Source organism: Oncorhynchus mykiss, chromosome 2 (genome assembly GCF_057628025.1).
Source record: "Oncorhynchus mykiss isolate SJ-2025 chromosome 2, ASM5762802v1, whole genome shotgun sequence".
NCBI classification, from domain to species: Eukaryota; Metazoa; Chordata; class Actinopteri; order Salmoniformes; family Salmonidae; genus Oncorhynchus; species Oncorhynchus mykiss.
The window spans coordinates 35,563,556-35,583,680 of record NC_143023.1 but is presented as its reverse complement, the minus strand read 5'-3'; the positions used below and the strand labels follow the sequence as shown (position 1 = coordinate 35,583,680).

The following is a 20,125-nucleotide window of genomic DNA, read 5'->3' as shown; positions in this document are numbered from 1 at the left end:
TACAGGAAACGAGTTCAAACAGGTGCAGTTAATACAGGTAATGAGTGGAGAACAGGAGGGCTTCTTAAAGAAAAACTAGCAGGTCTGTGAGAGCCGGAATTCTTACTGGTTGGTAGGTGATCAAATACTTATGTCATGCAATAAAATGCAAATTAATTACTTAAAAATCATACAATGTGATTTTCTTTTGAGATTCCGTCTCTCACAGTTGAAGTGTACCTATGATAAAAATTACAGACCTCTACATGCTTTGTAAGTAGGAAAACCTGCAAAATCGGCAGTGTATCAAATACTTGTTCTCCCCACTGTATTTCTAATGTATTTGGTGACAGCCCTATACAAATACATGTTATGGTGGTAAGGGTGAAGAATATGGTTGAAGTGCAGTTGCCTACTTGTGAATGCTCATGCAAAAGAGACAGCATGAATGAGAACAACTATGATAGAACGAACAATAACTACATCATGACATGACACCGATGTCCCCTGGGAACCTCACCTCTGCCAGTTTGTCAAAACCCTGTGTGTGTCCCTCCTGGCGCTCCACCTGACGCTTGCGGGCGTAGCGCCGGTTGCCATCCATGATAAAGGCCACATGTTTGGGCATCGGGCCAGCCTGGGAGAGACCAGGGGGTGGAATTCCATACAGATAGAACCATATTACATATCATAAAAATGTGGTTGTGATTAATTCATTCAAATATCCTCAGAAGGGATGCATTTGCAAATAGTTAGTCATACCTTCAGTATGTTGGCTGAGAGCTTCTCAATGAGGTTCAATTCACCTTCCCTTATCCACGACATATTTCAACTCTGACACCCCTGTGGAGATATATGCATTACATACAGTAGAGATACACATAAACAGATACCTATAAAAAAAAGCAATTTATGAACAAGGTTAGCCGTTAGGCTTGTTTGACAAATCCAGCAGTCCCTGGTTTGTATAGCCATGGGCTGCATGAGACACAGTAGTGAGAGGTATGTAGCATAGTTACATATAGAGCATAGGCCTAGTTAAGTGGGGTGCAACAACAAACGTAACAGCAGTGCATTCATCAACAGTTAGAAGGATAAGGTCTTCAGAGGCCACTACTTTCTAGTCTCGAGCTGTGCTACAGGGGACTTTTACCACATACCAGACGTACAGGGAGGTGTAAAATGATTGACACCCTTGATAAAGAAGAGCAGAAATGACTGTATAAAATAAATAATTCAAATACTGAGCTATATTGTATGCTCCAAAAAAAATGGGAAATTATATAATTTTATACTAACACAATTGCTCAGAGAAAGCTATTTTGTTTAACAAGTAATATTTTTTTTCTCAATAAAAAGGTAGGGGTCAAAATGATTGACACCCCAGTTGTGAATACCTTTCAATACCTCAACTTGCCGGGATAATGGCACGGAGCCCTTTTTGGAGAAGACATTGGGAGGGATCTTAGACCATTCCTCCATACATAATCCTTCCAGATCCTTGATATCCTTTGTCTGCGCTTATGGACTGCCCTCTTCAATAGACCCCCACAGTGGAGGTGTCATAATACCGAGAGGTCAAACAGGGAAATGGTGCTGAGCAAAACGATTGGAACCATTTCCCTGTTTGACCTCTAGGTTTTTGGGTATTATGACTCATACTGTGGTACTCTATTCAAACCACAGGTTTTCAAATGGGGTTTATGTCCAGAGACTGAGATGGTCATTGCAAAATATAGATTTTCTGGTCAATTAACCATTTCTTTGTGGATTTTGAAGTCTGGTTGGGGTTATTGTCTTGTTGGAAGATTCACTTGCAGCCAAGTTTTAACCTCCTGGAAGAGGCAACCAGGTTTTGTTGTTGACCTTAACAAGGAAGCAGTGGAAGCAAAATAACCCCATAACATCAAAGACCCACCACCACATTTTACCATAGGGGTTATTTTCTACTTATGCATTCTCATTTAGACACCAAACCCACCACTAGTGTGTGTGTGGCCAAAGAGCTCTATTTTCATGTCGTCCAACAAATGTAAATGCCTTGAGTTTGCTAAACAGCACTGGCACTTGGATTGGAACAGGTGCTTTGGTCCAATGACATGAACATAGAGCTATTTGGTCACGCACACACCAGTGGTGGGTTTGGCGTAATGTTGTCATGATACCAGAATTTTGACTTTGTTCGATACCAGGTTTAGTATCACGATACTCGATACCATCGCGATACTTGCTACCAAAACGATACCACGGCAAAACAAGAAGGCATATTAGCCAAAGTCACAGAATGGCACTTGATCCAGACAGATCTTCTGAGTTCAATATCATTACATTTGAAATGTTTCATTTAAATTTTTCAAAGACAGCCATGCATGCAATAACACAGGGCTCTCCAACCCTGTTCCTGGAGAGCTACCGTCCTGTAGGTTTTTGCTCCAACCTTAATCTAGCGCAAATTATTCTAATAATTAGATGGTTGATAAGCTGAATCAGGTTAGTTGCAACTGATGTTGGACGGAAAACCTATAAGATGGTAGCTCTCGAGGAACAGGGTTGGAGAGCCCTGCATTAATGAATCAATGATAGTATACAATCAATTGGACTTTGTTTTTACCAATCTAACTACATAACAACATAATGGTAATCATTTATTTGAATTGTAAATCACAATTGATAAACGGGGTAAATCAAGATATAGTCTAGGCCTATTCACAATAAAGGTGAATGCATATTCAATAGGAGTGTGTGCATGCATTGAGTTATTGAGGGTTAAGGTTAGGAGTTTTATTTTATTTTACCTTTATTTAACCAGGTAGGCTAGTTGAGAACAAGTTCTCATTTACAACTGCGACCTGGCCAAGATAAAGCATAGCAGTGTGAACAGACAACAACAGAGTTACACACGGAGTAAACAATAAACAAGTCAATTACACAGTAGAAAAAAAGTGTCTATATACATTGTGTGCAAAATGCATGAGGAGGTAGGCGAATAATTACAATTTTGCAGATTAACACGAGTGATAAATGATCAGATGGTCATGTGCAGGTAGAGATACTGGTGTGCAAAAGAGCAGAAAAGTAAATAAATAAAAACAGTATGGGGATGAGGTAGGTAAATTGGGTGGGCTATTTACCGATGGACTATGTACAGCTGCAGCGATCAGCGATCGGTTAGCTGCTCAGATAGCAGATGTTTAAAGTTGGTGATGGAGATAAAAGTCTCCAACTTCAGCGATTTTTGCAATTCGTTCCAGTCACAGGCAGCAGAGAACTGGAAGGAAAGGCGGCCAAATGAGGTGTTGGCTTTAGGGATGATCAGTGAGATACACCTGCTGGAGCGCGTGCTACGGGTGGGTGTTGCCATCGTGACCAGTGAACTGAGATAAGGCAGAGCTTTACCTAGCATGGACTTGTACATGACCTGGAGCCAGTGGGTCTGGCGACGAATATGTAGCGAGGGCCAGCCGACTAGAGCATACAGGTCGCAGTGGTGGGTGGTATAAGGTGCTTTAGTAACAAAAAGTATGGCACTGTGATAAACTGCATCCAGTTTGCTGAGTAGAGTATTGGAAGCAATTTTCTAGATGACATCGCCGAAGTAGAGGATCGGTAGGATAGTCAGTTTTACTAGGGTAAGTTTGGCGGCGTGAGTGAAGGAGGCTTCGTTGCGGAATAGAAACCCGACTCTAGATTTGATTTTAGATTGGAAATGTTTGATATGAGTCTGGAAGGAGAGTTTACAGTCTAGCCAGACACCTAGGTACTTATAGATGTCCACATATTCTAGGTCGGAACCATCCAGGGTGGTGATGCTAGTCGGGCGTGCAGGTGCAGGCAGCGAATGGTTGAAAAGCATGCATTTGGTTTTACTAGCGTTTAAGAGCAGTTGGAGGCCACGGAAGGAGTGTTGTATGGCATTGAAGCTCGTTTGGAGGTTAGATAGCACAGTGTCCAAGGAAGGGCCAGAAGTATACAGAATGGTGTCGTCTGTGTAGAGGCCTGTTAAAGGTTTAGGGGAAGGGTTTGCTAAAAGGGTTAAGGTTAGGCTTAGCTAACATGCAAAGTAGCTAAAAAGTAATACGTAGCTGATAATTAGCTAAAATTGTCCATGATGAGAATCGAACACCCATCCACCTCAACCAACCACCCTGCTTTCGTGTTTTCCTACCTTATGTAACCATACCAAACATAACATCATACTAATTTGAGTGTCCTGGATTCATGTCTAGTCTATGAGACCAGCCTGAGCTACTGGTATCTTATTGCATTGTAAAGTGTTCTAGCCTGTAATGAACATTGTTTTGTGAACATTAATTAACAGTTGCAACATTTCTAAATGCTGTGTTGCATTATTTAAGTGTGTTAACTTCTGTGCAGCATACGTGTGGCGCTAACGTGATGCAGCCAAGACTCCCAGGGAGTGCAGTGGTTCCTCAAGACAGGCTAGAGCTAGCAATGAGTAAGTGAAGCAGGCATGAAGCGCTCGCGCTATAATGGGACATCAGCTGATAGACAGACTTGTTCCTCTCTCAATCAGTAGATGGCGTGAGACAATTTATATAAGTACCGAAAGTTTAAAACAATTATAGTACCAAACCTTTTTTCATGTTCTAGTTTTTTTTTTTAAGTACTGAAGTTTCGGTTTACCGTGCAACACTAGTTTGGCGTCAATGAGAATGCATCAGCAGAAAATAACCCCATACCTACTGTAAAATATGTTGGTAGACATCCACATCATCGGCTCCAGGGGGGCAGTTTTTGTTGGGGGTTAACTGCCTTGCCCAGGGGCAGAACAACCGATTTTTACCTTGTCAGCTCCGGGATTCAATCCAGCAACCTTTCGGTTACTGGCCAAACGCGCCTACCGGCCAGGCTACCAAAACAGGGGAGTCAATAATTTTGACCCTTGCCTTTTTGAGAAAAACATGTGTTACTTGTTAAACAAAATGTATTTCTCTGAGCAATTGTATTAGTATATAATAATATAATTTACAAAAAATGTTGAGCATACCATATAGCTCAATATTTGAATTATATATTTTATAGCCATTTCTGCTTATCTCTATGGGTGTTAATGATTTCGTACCCCACTATCTGATTAGTTCTGATACACACGCCACTAGTCTCCATGCATGCATGCATAAACGGGATATATTTAACAATTAATATTCTGATAACTAGCTATATGACTATGCATCTCTGATTCATGTAGATCAAGTCTGGGATAGCTACATAGTTATCATAGCTACGGTAGCTAGCTAGCTAACACAACTCAATCAAACCGGACAGGGAGCGATAACCAATGATGATGACCAACGATAACTGTTTGAAATGTACAAAGCAATTGCACTTTGCACTAAAATGGTCGATTTCATTCATATTGTTGAAAGAGATCATGAATTATCAACATTATGAGCCGTATTTTTTACATATTTCACAAACCTTCCAACTCACAGTTTAAGATGACGTCCCCTTCCTTATTCGACGGAGTGACGTAATCAAAAGACCGACCATTTCCGCCTGGAACTGTTTATACAGATTTCTCTGCATGTGGATTGACAGAAAAGTTGTTCGGGTAAATTGATGTTCTGTGGGTCAAATAGGATATTTAAACATTTACTGGATAGGTTTCAAATTGGACTCAGTGCTATCTGGGATCTTGGAACGTCCCTACTGAAGTGGAATTTAAAATAGGTAAGGGTTAGGGGTATCCCAAACTCCGTCCGGGGGACCCCGTTTTGTTTTTTCCCCTAACACTACACAGCTGATTCAAATAATCATCAAGCGTTGGTTGTTTGAATCAGCTGCGTAGTGCTGGGGCAAAACCCAAAATTTAGACCCCTTGAGGTCCTCAGGACCGAGTTTAGAAAACGTTGATTGGGTAGGGACGTGCCAACAATTCCGGATAGCACTAACCATGTACAGCTCAGCTGCTACGCCAAGACAGCAGACATCCAGTAGAGGGCGACTACAACAACTCGTGTACAGAATGCAACATCATTCAAAGTCAAAGAAGAGGTTTCAGAATTCGGGGAGGGGGGGACTGACCCTTTTTTTTTGTTCCACTGGAGAATCGTTCTTGAACAGTGAGCAGGAGCATAACAGACCGATAAGAAACCATAGCGCCACGGTTAATCTTATCAGGCCAGGTAAAGAGAGGAAAGAAACCCGATGCAAGGTATCGCACAAGAGCCGTTCAGACAGCGATTCTCTGGTCATCAGACAGGCAGCTTTTGTCGTTACAACTCTGCGTGTCTGGGGTACTGGAAGGGAAGGGGGTTTGGCGAGTACGGAGAAGACTACACGCCGAGAGGAGGGGGCTGGAAGTCTGCAACTCTTCCAGCCTGGAAGGGCTGGCGCTGTGGCCATAGAACCCTGGACTGTCTAGTGCCCGCGCGGTTAAGTGGATGGGATGGAGCCGGGACCGTCTGGCGCTGGTATGTCTCTCTCTTCTCTGTCAAGGGTGGAATTTTTGCTTATCTTCTGCTATAGCAGCATATGGTAACATGCAATTGCCCATATTTTTTGAATATCTGGTGCAGCATTCTCTTATGCTAGCTAGCTGGCTGGCTGAAAAACTCGTCCATCACAACGATTGTGGGTATTTTTCAACCATAGCTCGTGGACTATACGAAATTACTTATCATACCGAGAGACGGGTCTTTTGGTGCACTGAAAATGTCCAGGGTCAGGGGCGGGGGCAGGGGGGCCGTGGGAATCTTTGGCGTGGAGACACGAGGTAAAGCCCGCCTTCACTGCTCAGCACCCCTCTCACTCACACACCCCAAATACCAGGCTCTCTGTTTTGGCAGTCTGTCTTCAACATACATTTTTTGGAATGATAGAAAAGTGCACCGATCCAAATAGAATTTCTTCACACCCTACCAAAATGAATCCACAATGAACTAACTCATGTCTATGTGAACACCCCAATTAGTTATGTTTTTGAAAACTGAAATGAGTAGCTATTGGACAACCTCCTTACATTGTGATTATTATTTAGATTAGTACATGCTATAGAAATTAAACCGCCATGGAACCTCCTGTGTCAACATTTTTACATCAAGGTCATTCCAATTGAATGTTCATATTTGGTAATGCTAGAGTTATTTACATCTTAGTAATTTAGCAGACACTTATCCAGAGCGACTTACAGTTTATTCATCTTTAAAATAGCTAGGTGGGACATCCACATCTTAGTCATAGTAAGTACATTTTCCCTCAATGAAGTAGTTATCAGCAAAGTCCTTGCTAGTAGGGGTGGGAAGTTAAGTGTCAGTGTTAGTTCACGAAAGGCAAGTTATGGCATATCAAAAAGCATGTGGTGTTTCACTGTTGTTACTTAAAGTGGGCAGACAGCCATACTATTGTAAATATTATGATGACCTGTGATATGATGCTGTGCTTTAGTCTGGTCTGAATTCCAGTCTGCATAATCAAATCTTTTAGTGACTCCCTAACCAAGTCTGAAATTGATCACGAACATAGAAGATTTAGTGACCAATGGAATGCGAAAAGTTGATATCACAAAGATTGGTCCCCAGGTGTTAGTGTTAAGCACAGTTATGTTAGCTAAAATTCACTGTCATTCAAATGGAGAAGGCCAATCGTTTGACAGCTTGTTGACACTTAAATATGGAGTTGTTTGTTTTTAGAGAGGGGGACGGGGACAAACAGCTAATGACCCCCCCAGACCCACCCATCTCCAGAAGTCTTCTTCTCTGACCAAAGCTACATATTCTTTGTTGTGTATCTTTACGCAACTACGTTGACTGACTGGCCTCCAGATATGGGACTAGTAGGATTTTACTGAACCTGTATAGGAAACCATTTACACTTTCATATTAGTCAGTTAATCAGCAAAAAAAAAATCCACTTTCTTTTGGTATTTCTTTCATTAGTCCACTGTTGATCATATGATACAAAACACAGCATACTTTGACACTTTCTGTATTTTAAAAGTTCTATATCTAGAAAACCTGATTGATGACATGCAAAACATTTTGGGACTGTATCAACAGTGGATTAATGAAACAAATAGCAAAATATAGTTTGAGTGGTATTTTCCATTAAAGGTCCAATGCAGCCATTTTATCTCAATATCAAATCATGTCTGCGTAGCAATTAAGTACCTTACTGTGATTGTTTTCAGTTAAAATTGTCAAAAATAAACCAAAATATCTTCTTAGAAAATTGTAATATCTCAAGCAAAAATTTTGCTAGGACTGTCTGAGAGAGGGGCCTAATTGGAGGAGCCTAATTGGAAGGATGTATAACCTAAAAAATAGCTGTTATTGGCAGAAAGGACAAACTGTCTTTGTTATTGGCCTATTAGCTTATACCATCTGGGGATGTCACCAGGCAGTCCAAAAAAACCACCCATCCAAACAAGTTGACATTTTCAGGCGGTCTTTTCAAACAGCTCTTATACTAAAATGCATTATCATAATTTTCACAGTATTTTTCTTTTCAACCTCCCTGTGGAAATGTAAAAAAAACACAGGAAAATCACATGTTTTACTGCAATGCCCCATTTAACACAGACCCTGTCCTCAGACTAGAGTTAAGCTACTAGAATGTTTTATACCTGTACCTCAGGACAGCATTTTAATATTTATTTAAACTTAAACCTATAAATGGTTAACTCTTAGCTATATCACCATTCCAGACTGCTATTAGACATGGGATCATCTCTAGTGATGTCAGCAGGGAATAGTGTGTGTAATTCCATGTTTCAAAGAAAAAGGACCCTGGCCTAAACCAAACTCCAGGGAGAAACACACACAGTTGACATGGAAAGGGCCCCAGTGCCAGGGAAAGACTCCTATTGTCTGGGGATGTGTGAGCCCTGGCTCCACTTCTCACCATCTGCCTACACTGGGGTGGGGCGGGCTGCCTGTGTGTGTGTGTCTCTGCAATTGTGCGTGTGTGTCAGTGTGTTTAGCCTACTCGGTGTCAAGACTGTTGAGACTTATGCCGTAGGCGTAACAAACACACCTTCAGTAGAATCTTCCTAGTCTTATGTGGTTTATCATGCCAGATTTGCCAGTCCGTAGTTGGCTGCTTTTTCAAGGCCTAGTGAGCGTATACATCCTTGACTGACTGCTATGCTTGACTACAGAATTTCCAATACTTGCCTTTTAAACCACAAGCTCGCCGCTCAGCTATAGGCCTCGCATGTGAGAGAGATTAATGACTGAGGAGGAGGCCGCTCGGACATAATGTGGAAACACTAACGCTGCTTCAGGATGAAAAAGGCCAAGGTCCACACACACACACACACACTCACACTACCCCTCCACCCACCCACTGCCCCTCCCAGGTTCCTGATCTCCATGACAATGCCAGTGTTGCTGTGGAGTCTCCATGGTAAGCCTGGGAATGTTGGGGGGGACCCCTGTGTTTGTGTGGTAGTGGGGGCTCTCTCTCTCTCCCCAGCCCCCCTATCTGTGTGATGGAGGAGGAGGGCAGCTGGGTCTTTGTTGTGATTGTGAGAGGGCTGTTCTCTGGGGAAGCAGAGGTTAAGACATGGTCTGGACAGGGCTGGGCTGGGCTGGGTCTTCTCTCGGGCAGGGAGGAAGGCAGGAGTCTCACATTTTACCAGGCCGATCTGAAGTCATACACCTCTCATACTTGTTTTCCTCACTGCAGTTTGTGTATTGTATTCACTCTCTGCTCAATAACTAAGTTTCAAATGATGTTTGACAAGAGGCTAGCAGTAGCATTCATGTCAAACGAAAACATCTCAAATGCAGGCTTTTAGTTGTCTTCTGTGACCGTTGGATTGTATGCCTATGCTACTGTCGCTAACTAGCTAAGGCACATTTGTGATCATTCCATCTTATGTCGGCAGAGGTCAAAAAATTATCTTCAATACAAAATCACACTAGAAGCCCTTGTGAGGCTAGCCTACTCCTCTGCTACCTGTTTCTCACCCTGCCTGCATGTTTAAGGAAATGCCTGTATCTTTCTCTGTCTGTCCGGCTTGGTGTATCCAGCGTCGCCCTAATGTATTCTTTTTCTCTCTCTTACCCTTTAATTATCATTGAACCACCAACCACCCCTCTCCCTTCCCTTTCGTTCACACCCTCCTTCCTCTCACCCTAATCGCTTTGTTCCTCCGCCCCTCTCTCCCGCTATTCTCTCTCTCTCTCCACATACCCCTATTCCTTCATTCATTATCCCCATATTTTGCCGCTCAACCTTTTCCTTCCTGTCCGTCTGTTGCCCTTTTCTTCCTCTCGACTTCTTCCCGTCTCTTCCTCTGACTCGTCATCCAACTTATGACCCCTCTCTCTGCCCGTCATCCAACTTATGACCCCTCTCTCTGCCCGTCATCCAACTTATGACCCCTCTCGCTGCCCGTCATCCAATTTATGACCCCTCTCTCTGCCCGTCATCCAACTTATGACCCCTCTCTCTGCCCGTCATCCAACTTATGACCACTCTCTCTGCCCGTCATCCAACTTATGACCACTCTCTCTGCCCGTCATCCAACTTATGACCCCTCTCTCTGCCCGTCATCCAACTTATGACCCCTCTTTCTGCCCGTCATCCAACTTATGATCCCTCTCTCTGGCCGTCACCCAATGCCCCCTCTCTTTGCCCGTCATCCAACTTATGACCCCTCTCGCTGCCCGTCATCCAATTTATGACCCCTCTCTCTGCCCGTCATCCAACTTATGACCCCTCTCTCTGCCCGTCATCCAACTTATGACCACTCTCTCTGCCCGTCATCCAACTTATGACCACTCTCTCTGCCCGTCATCCAACTTATGACCCCTCTCTCTGCCCGTCATCCAACTTATGACCCCTCTTTCTGCCCGTCATCCAACTTATGATCCCTCTCTCTGGCCGTCACCCAATGCCCCCTCTCTTTGCCCGTCATCCAACTTATGACCCCTCTCTCTGGCCGTCACCCAATGCCCCCTCTCTCTGCCCGTCATCACATGCCCATGCTCACTTTCCTTTCCTCATTACTCCATTTATTTCATCTCCCATACCCACATACCTACCGTTTCTGCCCTTGCCTAAACCTCTGACACCCTTTCCCTAAATTGCCCATGTCTACCACTGCCCCTCCAGTGCCCATGGGGCCCTTCCCCCCACCTCTGCAGCAGGTGTTCCAGGCACCCCGCCGGCCGGGCATGGGCACTGTGGGCAAGCCCATCAAGCTGCTGGCCAACTACTTTGAGGTGGAGATCCCCAAGATGGACGTGTTCCACTACGAGGTGGACATCAAGCCTGACAAGTGCCCCCGACGGGTCAACAGGTAGAGTAACGTGTCACCCTACATAGTCTCATGTGCCAGACCTCGTCCCCTGTGGGCAATAGCCTGGGGAGTGAGGTTACCCAACTCAACACCTTTCACCCAGGTGTCCCCTACTATAGGTGATGCAGTGGTCCACTTGATGGCTAACATTTTACCAATGTTTTGTTAAAAACCACAGAATATGGACTGTAGAACTGAGCCATAGTCAGAACTTGGAGGACCACACAATGTAGAAGTTTTAGTCTGCAGAGGTCCAACAACTTCTCAAGGTGATTCAGAGAGAGACTCACAGTTCATTAGTGCACCATGACTATGACGCTCTAGTCCAGTGTCCACCATTACCTCGCCAGGACATGACTAACGGTCTTCGAGAGATCCCCATTGTAGGGTGGTCATCATTGGCCCAATATATTCTAAACCCCAGACATTGTTTTCAATGTTTGGCCAATTGAGCTGCCTGCGTTTCTTTCTTTCTTTTGATTTGACTGAGGATTTCTTTCAGCCGTTGTACAACCTCATAAAGTGTAACTCCAGCTCTTTAATATCCAACAAAAAACTGGTCCCAGAAGAGAAGCTTATCTCTTTCGCTCTCATTTACTTGTTTAACAGAGAAGCTGAGTTAAATGTACGAAGTATACACACACCGAATACACGTCTTAGAGCTTCGTTCTTACTTAGTAGGAGTTTTTTTCAGACAAAGCGTCCATGCAGGCATGCGAAAGGTCAACCCAACATGACCTCTCCTTTTCAACCCGTCCACTCTACCCCCCACACTTAGACGAAAGCCAAGGCACCATGTGTTCAGAGGTGCTGTGGCCCCACAGCTATCTCCCCTACCTCCCTTTGTCTGAGGGATTCCCCCACGACAATGAGACATCACTTCTCACCAGCTGTATCCTGCTTGATCCACAACCAATCGAATCGGGTCTTCCCTGCTCCCCAGAAAACACCCATCCTAAATCCAGATTTCTGATAGGATGTTGGGTTTAATTTGGAGCACTACATTTCTTGACATATGGTAGTCTTTTGTGGTTTTGTCACCTCTGGTGGCCATGATGGTGACCCTGGTGTGTTTGACTCTGTCTCGCCCCCTGCAGGGAAGTGGTGGAATACATGGTGCAGCACTTCAAGCCCCAGCTCTTTGGCGACAGGAAGCCGGTGTACGACGGCAAGAAGAATATCTATACGGTGCTAGCGCTTCCTATTGGAAGTGAGAAGGTAGGCATAAGGGAGAGAAAGTGTGTCCTGTACATTTCAGCAAGTCCCGTTCTACTCCTGTCTATATCCTTTCAATCGATGTATCCTGTAACCCATATCCCCTCCACCTAAACTCTCCTCCATTCCTGTTTCTCCCTTGAGGTGGACTTTGAGGTGACTATCCCCGGGGAGGGGAAGGATCGTATCTTCAAGGTGTCTATCCGCTTTCTGGCCACGGTGTCATGGCGTCTGCTCCAGGAGACGCTGGTCAGCGGGCGCCTGCAGGTACCCCTGGACTCTGTCCAAGCCCTGGATGTGGCCATGCGCCACCTGGCCTCCATGAGGTACGGTACACTAAGCACACACGTGCACAGACGGGTAGGAGGGCACGCGCACACGCATGCAAACACACACACTATGAAAGCAAGGGCAGAGAAGCTTGTGGCTAATTTCAAGGATCTATGATGCACAAACAGTCAAACACATATGCCACAGGACAGCACTCTGTGTGCATGTTGTCTTCAAACTAATTGAAAGGCATATGTTTGCCTTGAGGTGTGAATAATTTGTTATTTTAGCAAGACATTCCTATCAAACTTGTTGAACAGCGATTTAGTTTTAGATTCTATTATATTTACATCTCTAGAGTTGATGAACAGAACAACAGATACCTGATAGATGAGAACTGTGTAAAGGTGTCACATTAACAAAATCTAATAATCAGACAGTGACTTGGAGGCTTGACTAGATCACACAAACAAGCTGTTGAATCATTCTATTGGGCTTATGTCTGCAAAGCCTTATAGGTGACACAGAATTACTGGACATTGAATCATGCTGCGGTGCTGAGACTCAAATGAGTCATTCTTCATAACGTCATTTTTTTGTCATCCAGGTACACTCCGGTGGGACGATCATTCTTCTCCCCACCTGAAGGATACTACCATCCGCTGGGTGGGGGGAGGGAAGTGTGGTTTGGTTTCCACCAGTCTGTACGCCCCGCCATGTGGAAGATGATGCTAAATATTGATGGTGAGTCGGCTGAGTCCCACCAGGCAAGATCTACTCGAGGGTATGAAGTCACAGATCATAAAAAGTTGCATCTACATGATGGAATGAAAATCTCATCTTAGGTATGCTCTTAAAGTTACATTCACAGTGGTCTATGATTTAACATCTGTTTTGTGTTGTGTACAAATTCACTACAGATCAATGCTTAGAAATGACTTCATTCTATAGTATTGGGTTGTGTTCATTAGTCACCAAATGGAAGAAAACAGACCGAAACAGGCAGGATCTAAGTTGATTTGTCCTACAAGAAACTAATTTTCCTTTTCCTCTGAAACCATTTCTTATATGTTTTCACTTGCATGCCCTAGCGAACACAACATCCACCTCTTGCCCAGACGACACCATTCTGTATACTTCTGGCCCTTCTTTGGACACTGTGTTAACAACCCTCCAGACGAGCTTCAATGCCATACAACTCTCCTTCCGTGGCTTCCAACTGCTCTTAAATACAAGTAAAACTAAATGCATGCTCTTCAACTGATCGCTGCCCGCACCTGCCCGCCCGTCCAGCATCACTACTCGGGATGGTTTTGACTTAGAATATGTGGACAACTACAAATACCTAGGTGTCTGGTTAGACTCTAAACTCTCCTTCCAGACTCACATTAAGCATCTCCAATCCAAAATGAAATCTAGAATCGGCTTCCTATTTTGCAACAAAGCATCCTTCACTCATGCTGCCAAACATGCCCTCGTAAAACTGACCATCCTACTGATCCTCGACTTCGGCGATGTCATTTACAAAATAGCCTCCAATACCTTACTCAATAAATTGGATGCAGTAGATCACAGTGCCATCTGTTTTGTCACCAAAGCCCCATATACTACCCACCACTGCGACCTGTACACTCTCGTTGGCTGGCCCTTGCTTCATACTCGCCGCCAAACCCACTGGCTCCAGGTCATCTACAAGAACCTGCTAGGTAAAGCCCCCCTTATCTCAGCTCGCTGGTCACCATAGCAGCACTCACCTGTAGCACGCGCTCCAGCAGGTATATCTCACTGGTCACCCCCAAAACCAATTCTTCCTTTGGCTGCCTCTCCTTCCAGTTCTCTGCTGCCAATGACTGGAACGAACTACAAAAATCTCTGAAACTGGAAACACTTATCTCCCTCACTAGCTTTAAGCACCAGCTGTCAGAGCAGCTCACAGATTACTGCACCTGTACATAGCCCATCTATAATTTAGCCCAAACAACTACCTCTTCCCCTACTGTATTTATTTATTTTGCTCCTTTGCACCCCATTCTTTTTATTTCTACTTTGCACATGCTTCCACTGCAAATCTACCATTCCAGTGTTTTACTTGCTATATTGTATTTACTTCGCCACCATGGCCTTTTTCTTTGCCTTTACCTCCCTTATCTTAGCTCATTTGCTCACATCATATTAGACTTATTTTTCTACTGTATTATTGACTCTGTTTGTTTTACTCCATGTGTAACTCTGTTGTTGTTGTATGTATCGAACTGCTTTGCTTTATCTTGGCCAGGTCGCAATTGTAAATGAAAACTTGTTCTCAACTTGCCTACCTGGTTAAATAAAAAACAACCCAATGATTAGGAATAACATAATCCTATACCACTGCGCTTCTGTTTCTGCTGCACTTCACTTCCATTGACTGAATGCATTACTTACTGCTCTCTTTCTCCCTCTAGTGTCTGCCACGGCCTTCTACAAAGCCCAGCCGGTGATCGAGTTCATGTGCGAAGTCCTGGACATCCGCAACATAGACGAGCAGCCCAAGACCCTGACCGACTCGCAGAGGGTCCGCTTCACCAAGGAGATCAAAGGTGGGCCGTTGAACAGTGAGTGAGTACCTTCCACACGCCATGCCGCCTGCCTCTCACCCCCCCCCCCCCCCCCAGACGATCCCCTCACACCACTCCTCACTCATCTCGCCACTCCTTCCTTCCTCTCACACCTTCCCCACTCACTCATTCCTTCTCCCACTCACTCATTCCTTCTCCCACTCACTATTCCTTCTCCCACTCACTCATTCCTTCTCCCACTCACTCATTCCTTCTCCCACTCACTCATTCCTTCTCCCACTCACTCATTCCTTCTCCCACTCACTCATTCCTTCTCCCACTCACTCATCCCTTCTCCCACTCACTCATCCCTTCTCCCACTCACTCATCCCTTCTCCCACTCACTCATCCCTTCTCCCACTCACTCATCCCTTCTCCCACTCACTCATCCCTTCTCCCACTCACTCATCCCTTCTCCCACTCACTCATCCCTTCTCCCACTCACTCATCCCTTCTCCCACTCACTCATTCCTTCTCCCACTCACTCATTCCTTCTCCCACTCACTCATTCCTTCTCCCACTCACTCATTCCTTCTCCCACTCACTCATTCCTTCTCCCACTCACTCATTCCTTCTTCTCCCACTCACTCATTCCTTCTCCCACTCACTCATTCATTCCTTCTCCCATCACTCACTCATTCCTTCTCCCATCACTCACTCATTCCTTCTCCCATCACTCACTCATTCCTTCTCCCATCACTCACTCATTCCTTCTCCCATCACTCACTCATTCCTTCTCCCACTCACTCATTCCTTCTCCCACTCACTCATTCCTTCTCCCATCACTTATCCCTTCCTCACTCACTCCTTCTCCCATCACTCACTCATTCCTTCTCCCATCACTCATCCCTTCCCCACTCACTCCTTCTCCCATCACTCGCTCATTCCTTCTCCCATCACTCGCTCATTCCTTCTCCCATCACTCGCTCATTCCTTCTCCCATCACTCGCTCATTCCTTCTCCCATCACTCGCTCATTCCTTCTCCCATCACTCGCTCATTCCTTCTCCCATCACTCGCTCATTCCTTCTCCCATCACTCGCTCATTCCTTCTCCCATCACTCGCTCATTCCTTCTCCCATCACTCGCTCATTCCTTCTCCCATCACTCGCTCATTCCTTCTCCCATCACTCACTCATTCCTTCTCCCATCACTCACTCATTCCTTCTCCCATCACTCACTCATTCCTTCTCCCATCACTCACTCATTCCTTCTCCCATCACTCACTCATTCCTTCTCCCATCACTCACTCATTCCTTCTCCCATCACTCACTCATCTCTTCTCACACTCACTCATCCCTTCTCCCACTCACTCATCCCTTCTCCCACTCACTCATCCCTTCTCCCACTCACTCATCCCTTCTCCCACTCACTCATCCCTTCTCCCACTCACTCATCCCTTCTCCCACTCACTCATCCCTTCTCCCACTCACTCATCCCTTCTCCCACTCACTCATCCCTTCTCCCACTCACTCACTCATCCCTTCTCCCACTCACTCACTCATCCCTTCTACCACTCACTCACTCATCCCTTCCTCACTCATTCCTTCTCCCATCACTCACTCATTCCTTCTCCCATCACTCACTCATTCCTTCTCCCATCACTCACTCATTCCTTCTCCCATCACTCACTCATTCCTTCTCCCATCACTCACTCATTCCTTCTCCCATCACTCACTCATTCCTTCTCCCATCACTCACTCATTCCTTCTCCCATCACTCACTCATTCCTTCTCCCATCACTCCTTCTCCCATCACTCCTTCTCCCATCACTCACTCATTCCTTCTCCCATCACTCACTCATTCCTTCTCCCATCACTCACTCATTCCTTCTCCCATCACTCACTCATTCCTTCTCCCATCACTCACTCATTCCTTCTCCCATCACTCACTCATCTCTTCTCCCATCACTCACTCATCCCTTCTCACACTCACTCATCCCTTCTCACACTCACTCATCCCTTCTCACACTCACTCATCCCTTCTCACACTCACTCACTCATCCCTTCTCCCACTCACTCACTCATCCCTTCTCCCACTCACTCACTCATCCCTTCTCCCACTCACTCACTCATCCCTTCTCCCACTCACTCACTCATCCCTTCTCCCACTCACTCACTCATCCCTTCTCCCACTCACTCACTCATCCCTTCTACCACTCACTCACTCATCCCTTCCTCACTCATTCCTTCTCCCATCACTCACTCATCCCTTCCTCACTCATTCCTTCTCCCATCACTCACTCATTCCTTCTCCCATCACTCACTCATTCCTTCTCCCATCACTCACTCATCCCTTCTCCCACTCACTCACTCATCCCTTCTCCCACTCACTCACTCATCCCTTCTCCCACTCACTCACTCATCCCTTCTCCCACTCACTCACTCATCCCTTCTCCCACTCACTCACTCATCCCTTCTCCCACTCACTCACTCATCCCTTCTCCCACTCACTCACTCATCCCTTCTCCCACTCACTCACTCATCCCTTCTCCCACTCACTCACTCATCCCTTCTCCCACTCACTCACTCATCCCTTCTCCCACTCACTCACTCATCCCTTCTCCCACTCACTCACTCATCCCTTCTCCCACTCACTCACTCATCCCTTCTCCCACTCACTCACTCATCCCTTCTCCCACTCACTCACTCATCCCTTCTCCCACTCACTCGCTCATCCCTTCTCCCACTCACTCGCTCATCCCTTCTCCCACTCACTCGCTCATCCCTTCTCCCACTCACTCGCTCATCCCTTCTCCCACTCACTCGCTCATCCCTTCTCCCATCACTCGCTCATCCCTTCTCCCACTCACTCGCTCATCCCTTCTCCCATCACTCGCTCATCCCTTCTCCCATCACTCGCTCATCCCTTCTCCCATCACTCGCTCATCCCTTCTCCCATCACTCGCTCATTCCTTCTCCCATCACTCGCTCATCCCTTCTCCCATCACTCGCTCATCCCTTCTCCCATCACTCGCTCATCCCTTCTCCCATCACTCGCTCATCCCTTCTCCCATCACTCGCTCATCCCTTCTCCCATCACTCGCTCATCCCTTCTCCCATCACTCGCTCATTCCTTCTCCCATCACTCGCTCATTCCTTCTCCCATCACTCGCTCATTCCTTCTCCCATCACTCGCTCATTCCTTCTCCCATCACTCGCTCATTCCTTCTCCCATCACTCGCTCATTCCTTCTCCCATCACTCGCTCATTCCTTCTCCCATCACTCGCTCATTCCTTCTCCCATCACTCGCTCATTCCTTCTCCCATCACTCGCTCATTCCTTCTCCCATCACTCGCTCATTCCTTCTCCCATCACTCGCTCATTCCTTCTCCCATCACTCGCTCATTCCTTCTCCCATCACTCGCTCATTCCTTCTCCCATCACTCGCTCATTCCTTCTCCCATCACTCACTCATTCCTTCTCCCATCACTCCTTCTCCCATCACTCATCCCTTCCCCACTCACTCCTTCTCCCATCACTCACTCATTCCTTCTCCCACTCGCTCATTCCTTCTCCCACTCGCTCATTCCTTCTCCCATCACTCGCTCATTCCTTCTCCCATCACTCACTCATTCCTTCTCCCATCACTCACTCATTCCTTCTCCCACTCACTCATTCCTTCTCCCACTCACTCATCCCTTCTTCCACTCACTCATCCCTTCTTCCACTCACTCATCCCTTCTTCCACTCACTCATCCCTTCTTCCACTCACTCATCCCTTCCCCACTCACTCCTTCTCCCATCACTCATCCCTTCCTCACTCACTCCTTCTCCCATCACTCACTCACTCCTTCTCCCATCACTCACTCATTCCTTCTCCCACTCACTCATCCCTTTTCCCACTCACTCATCCCTTTTCCCACTCACTCATCCCTTTTCCCACTCACTCATCCCTTTTCCCACTCACTCATCCCTTTTCCCACTCACTCATCCCTTCTCCCACTCACTCATCCCTTCTCCCACTCACTCATCCCTTCTCCCACTCACTCATCCCTTCTCCCACTCACTCATCCCTTCTCCACTCACTCATCCCTTCTCCCCTCACTCATCTCTTCTCCCCTCACTCATCCCTTCTCCCCTCACTCATTCCTTCTCCCACTCACTCATTCCTTCTCCCACTCACTCATTCCTTCTCCCACTCACTCATTCCTTCTCCCACTCACTCATTCTTTCCCCACTCATTCTCCCATCACTCATCCCTTCCCCACTCACTCTTTCTCCCATCACTCATTCCTTCACCCGTCCCTTCCCCACTCATCCCTTCTCCCATCACTCATCCCTTCTCCCATCACTCATCCCTTCTCCCATCACTCATCCCTTCTCCCATCACTCATCCCTTCTCCCCTCATTCTCCCATCACTCATTCCTTCCCCACTCACTCATTCTCCCATCACTCATCCCTTCCCCACTCATCCCTTCCCCACTCACTCCTTCTCCCATTACTCATCCCTTCCCCACTCATCCCTTCCCCACTCACTCCTTCTCCCATTACTCATCCCTTCCCCACTCACTCCTTCTCCCATTACTCATCCCTTCCCCACTCACTCCTTCTCCCATCACCCATCCCTTCTCCACTTACTTCTTCCTCTATTTCTCCACCCCTCACTTCACTCCTTATCTTCTCTTACTGACTCACTCACTTCTCCATTTCCTTTTCTCCACCTTCTTTTGACATTCATCCTAATGCATCCTTCTCACCACCATGCCCCCTGTTATTTTCTACCCCAGGGCTCTCCCCAGAATGTTTTCATAGTGTAAAGCTCATCTTCAGTTAGTAGAAATCCTTATCACCTCTC

At 46.0% G+C, this 20,125-nt stretch overlaps 2 protein-coding genes across 18 annotated transcripts in view; one reads left to right on the top strand and one right to left on the bottom strand.

The window, feature by feature from the left end:
* The window catches only part of LOC110488805 (dehydrodolichyl diphosphate synthase complex subunit DHDDS), an 11,094-nt gene extending 5,155 nt beyond the window's left edge, over positions 1–5,939 (bottom strand). Inside the window, exons 1-5 of one of the 8 annotated variants that reach the window (XM_036947352.2) lie at positions 5,431–5,476; positions 4,684–4,886; positions 2,775–2,828; positions 742–822; positions 500–616 (exon numbers count right to left, since the gene is read on the bottom strand). In XM_036947352.2, the coding sequence (XP_036803247.2) occupies positions 500–616; positions 742–804 (180 nt within the window). In that variant the 5' untranslated portion in view covers positions 805–822; positions 2,775–2,828; positions 4,684–4,886; positions 5,431–5,476. Of the gene's footprint in view, positions 1–499; positions 617–741; positions 823–2,774; positions 2,829–4,679; positions 4,887–5,418 lie in introns of all 8 variants that reach the window. The other 7 variants (XM_090198469.1, XM_021561222.3, XM_036947357.2 and 4 more) reach the window with 7 other exon arrangements.
* LOC110488753 (protein argonaute-1) overlaps positions 5,513–20,125 on the top strand; it is a 27,878-nt gene continuing 13,265 nt past the window's right edge. For 2 of the 10 annotated variants that reach the window (XM_021561164.3, XM_021561146.3), the window contains exons 1-6: positions 5,513–6,413; positions 11,062–11,248; positions 12,346–12,466; positions 12,608–12,789; positions 13,341–13,477; positions 15,175–15,309. In XM_021561164.3, the coding sequence (XP_021416839.1) occupies positions 6,389–6,413; positions 11,062–11,248; positions 12,346–12,466; positions 12,608–12,789; positions 13,341–13,477; positions 15,175–15,309 (787 nt within the window). In that variant the 5' untranslated portion in view covers positions 5,513–6,388. Of the gene's footprint in view, positions 6,414–11,061; positions 11,249–12,345; positions 12,467–12,607; positions 12,790–13,340; positions 13,478–15,174; positions 15,329–20,125 lie in introns of all 10 variants that reach the window. The other 8 variants (XM_090198440.1, XM_090198437.1, XM_090198445.1 and 5 more) reach the window with 4 other exon arrangements.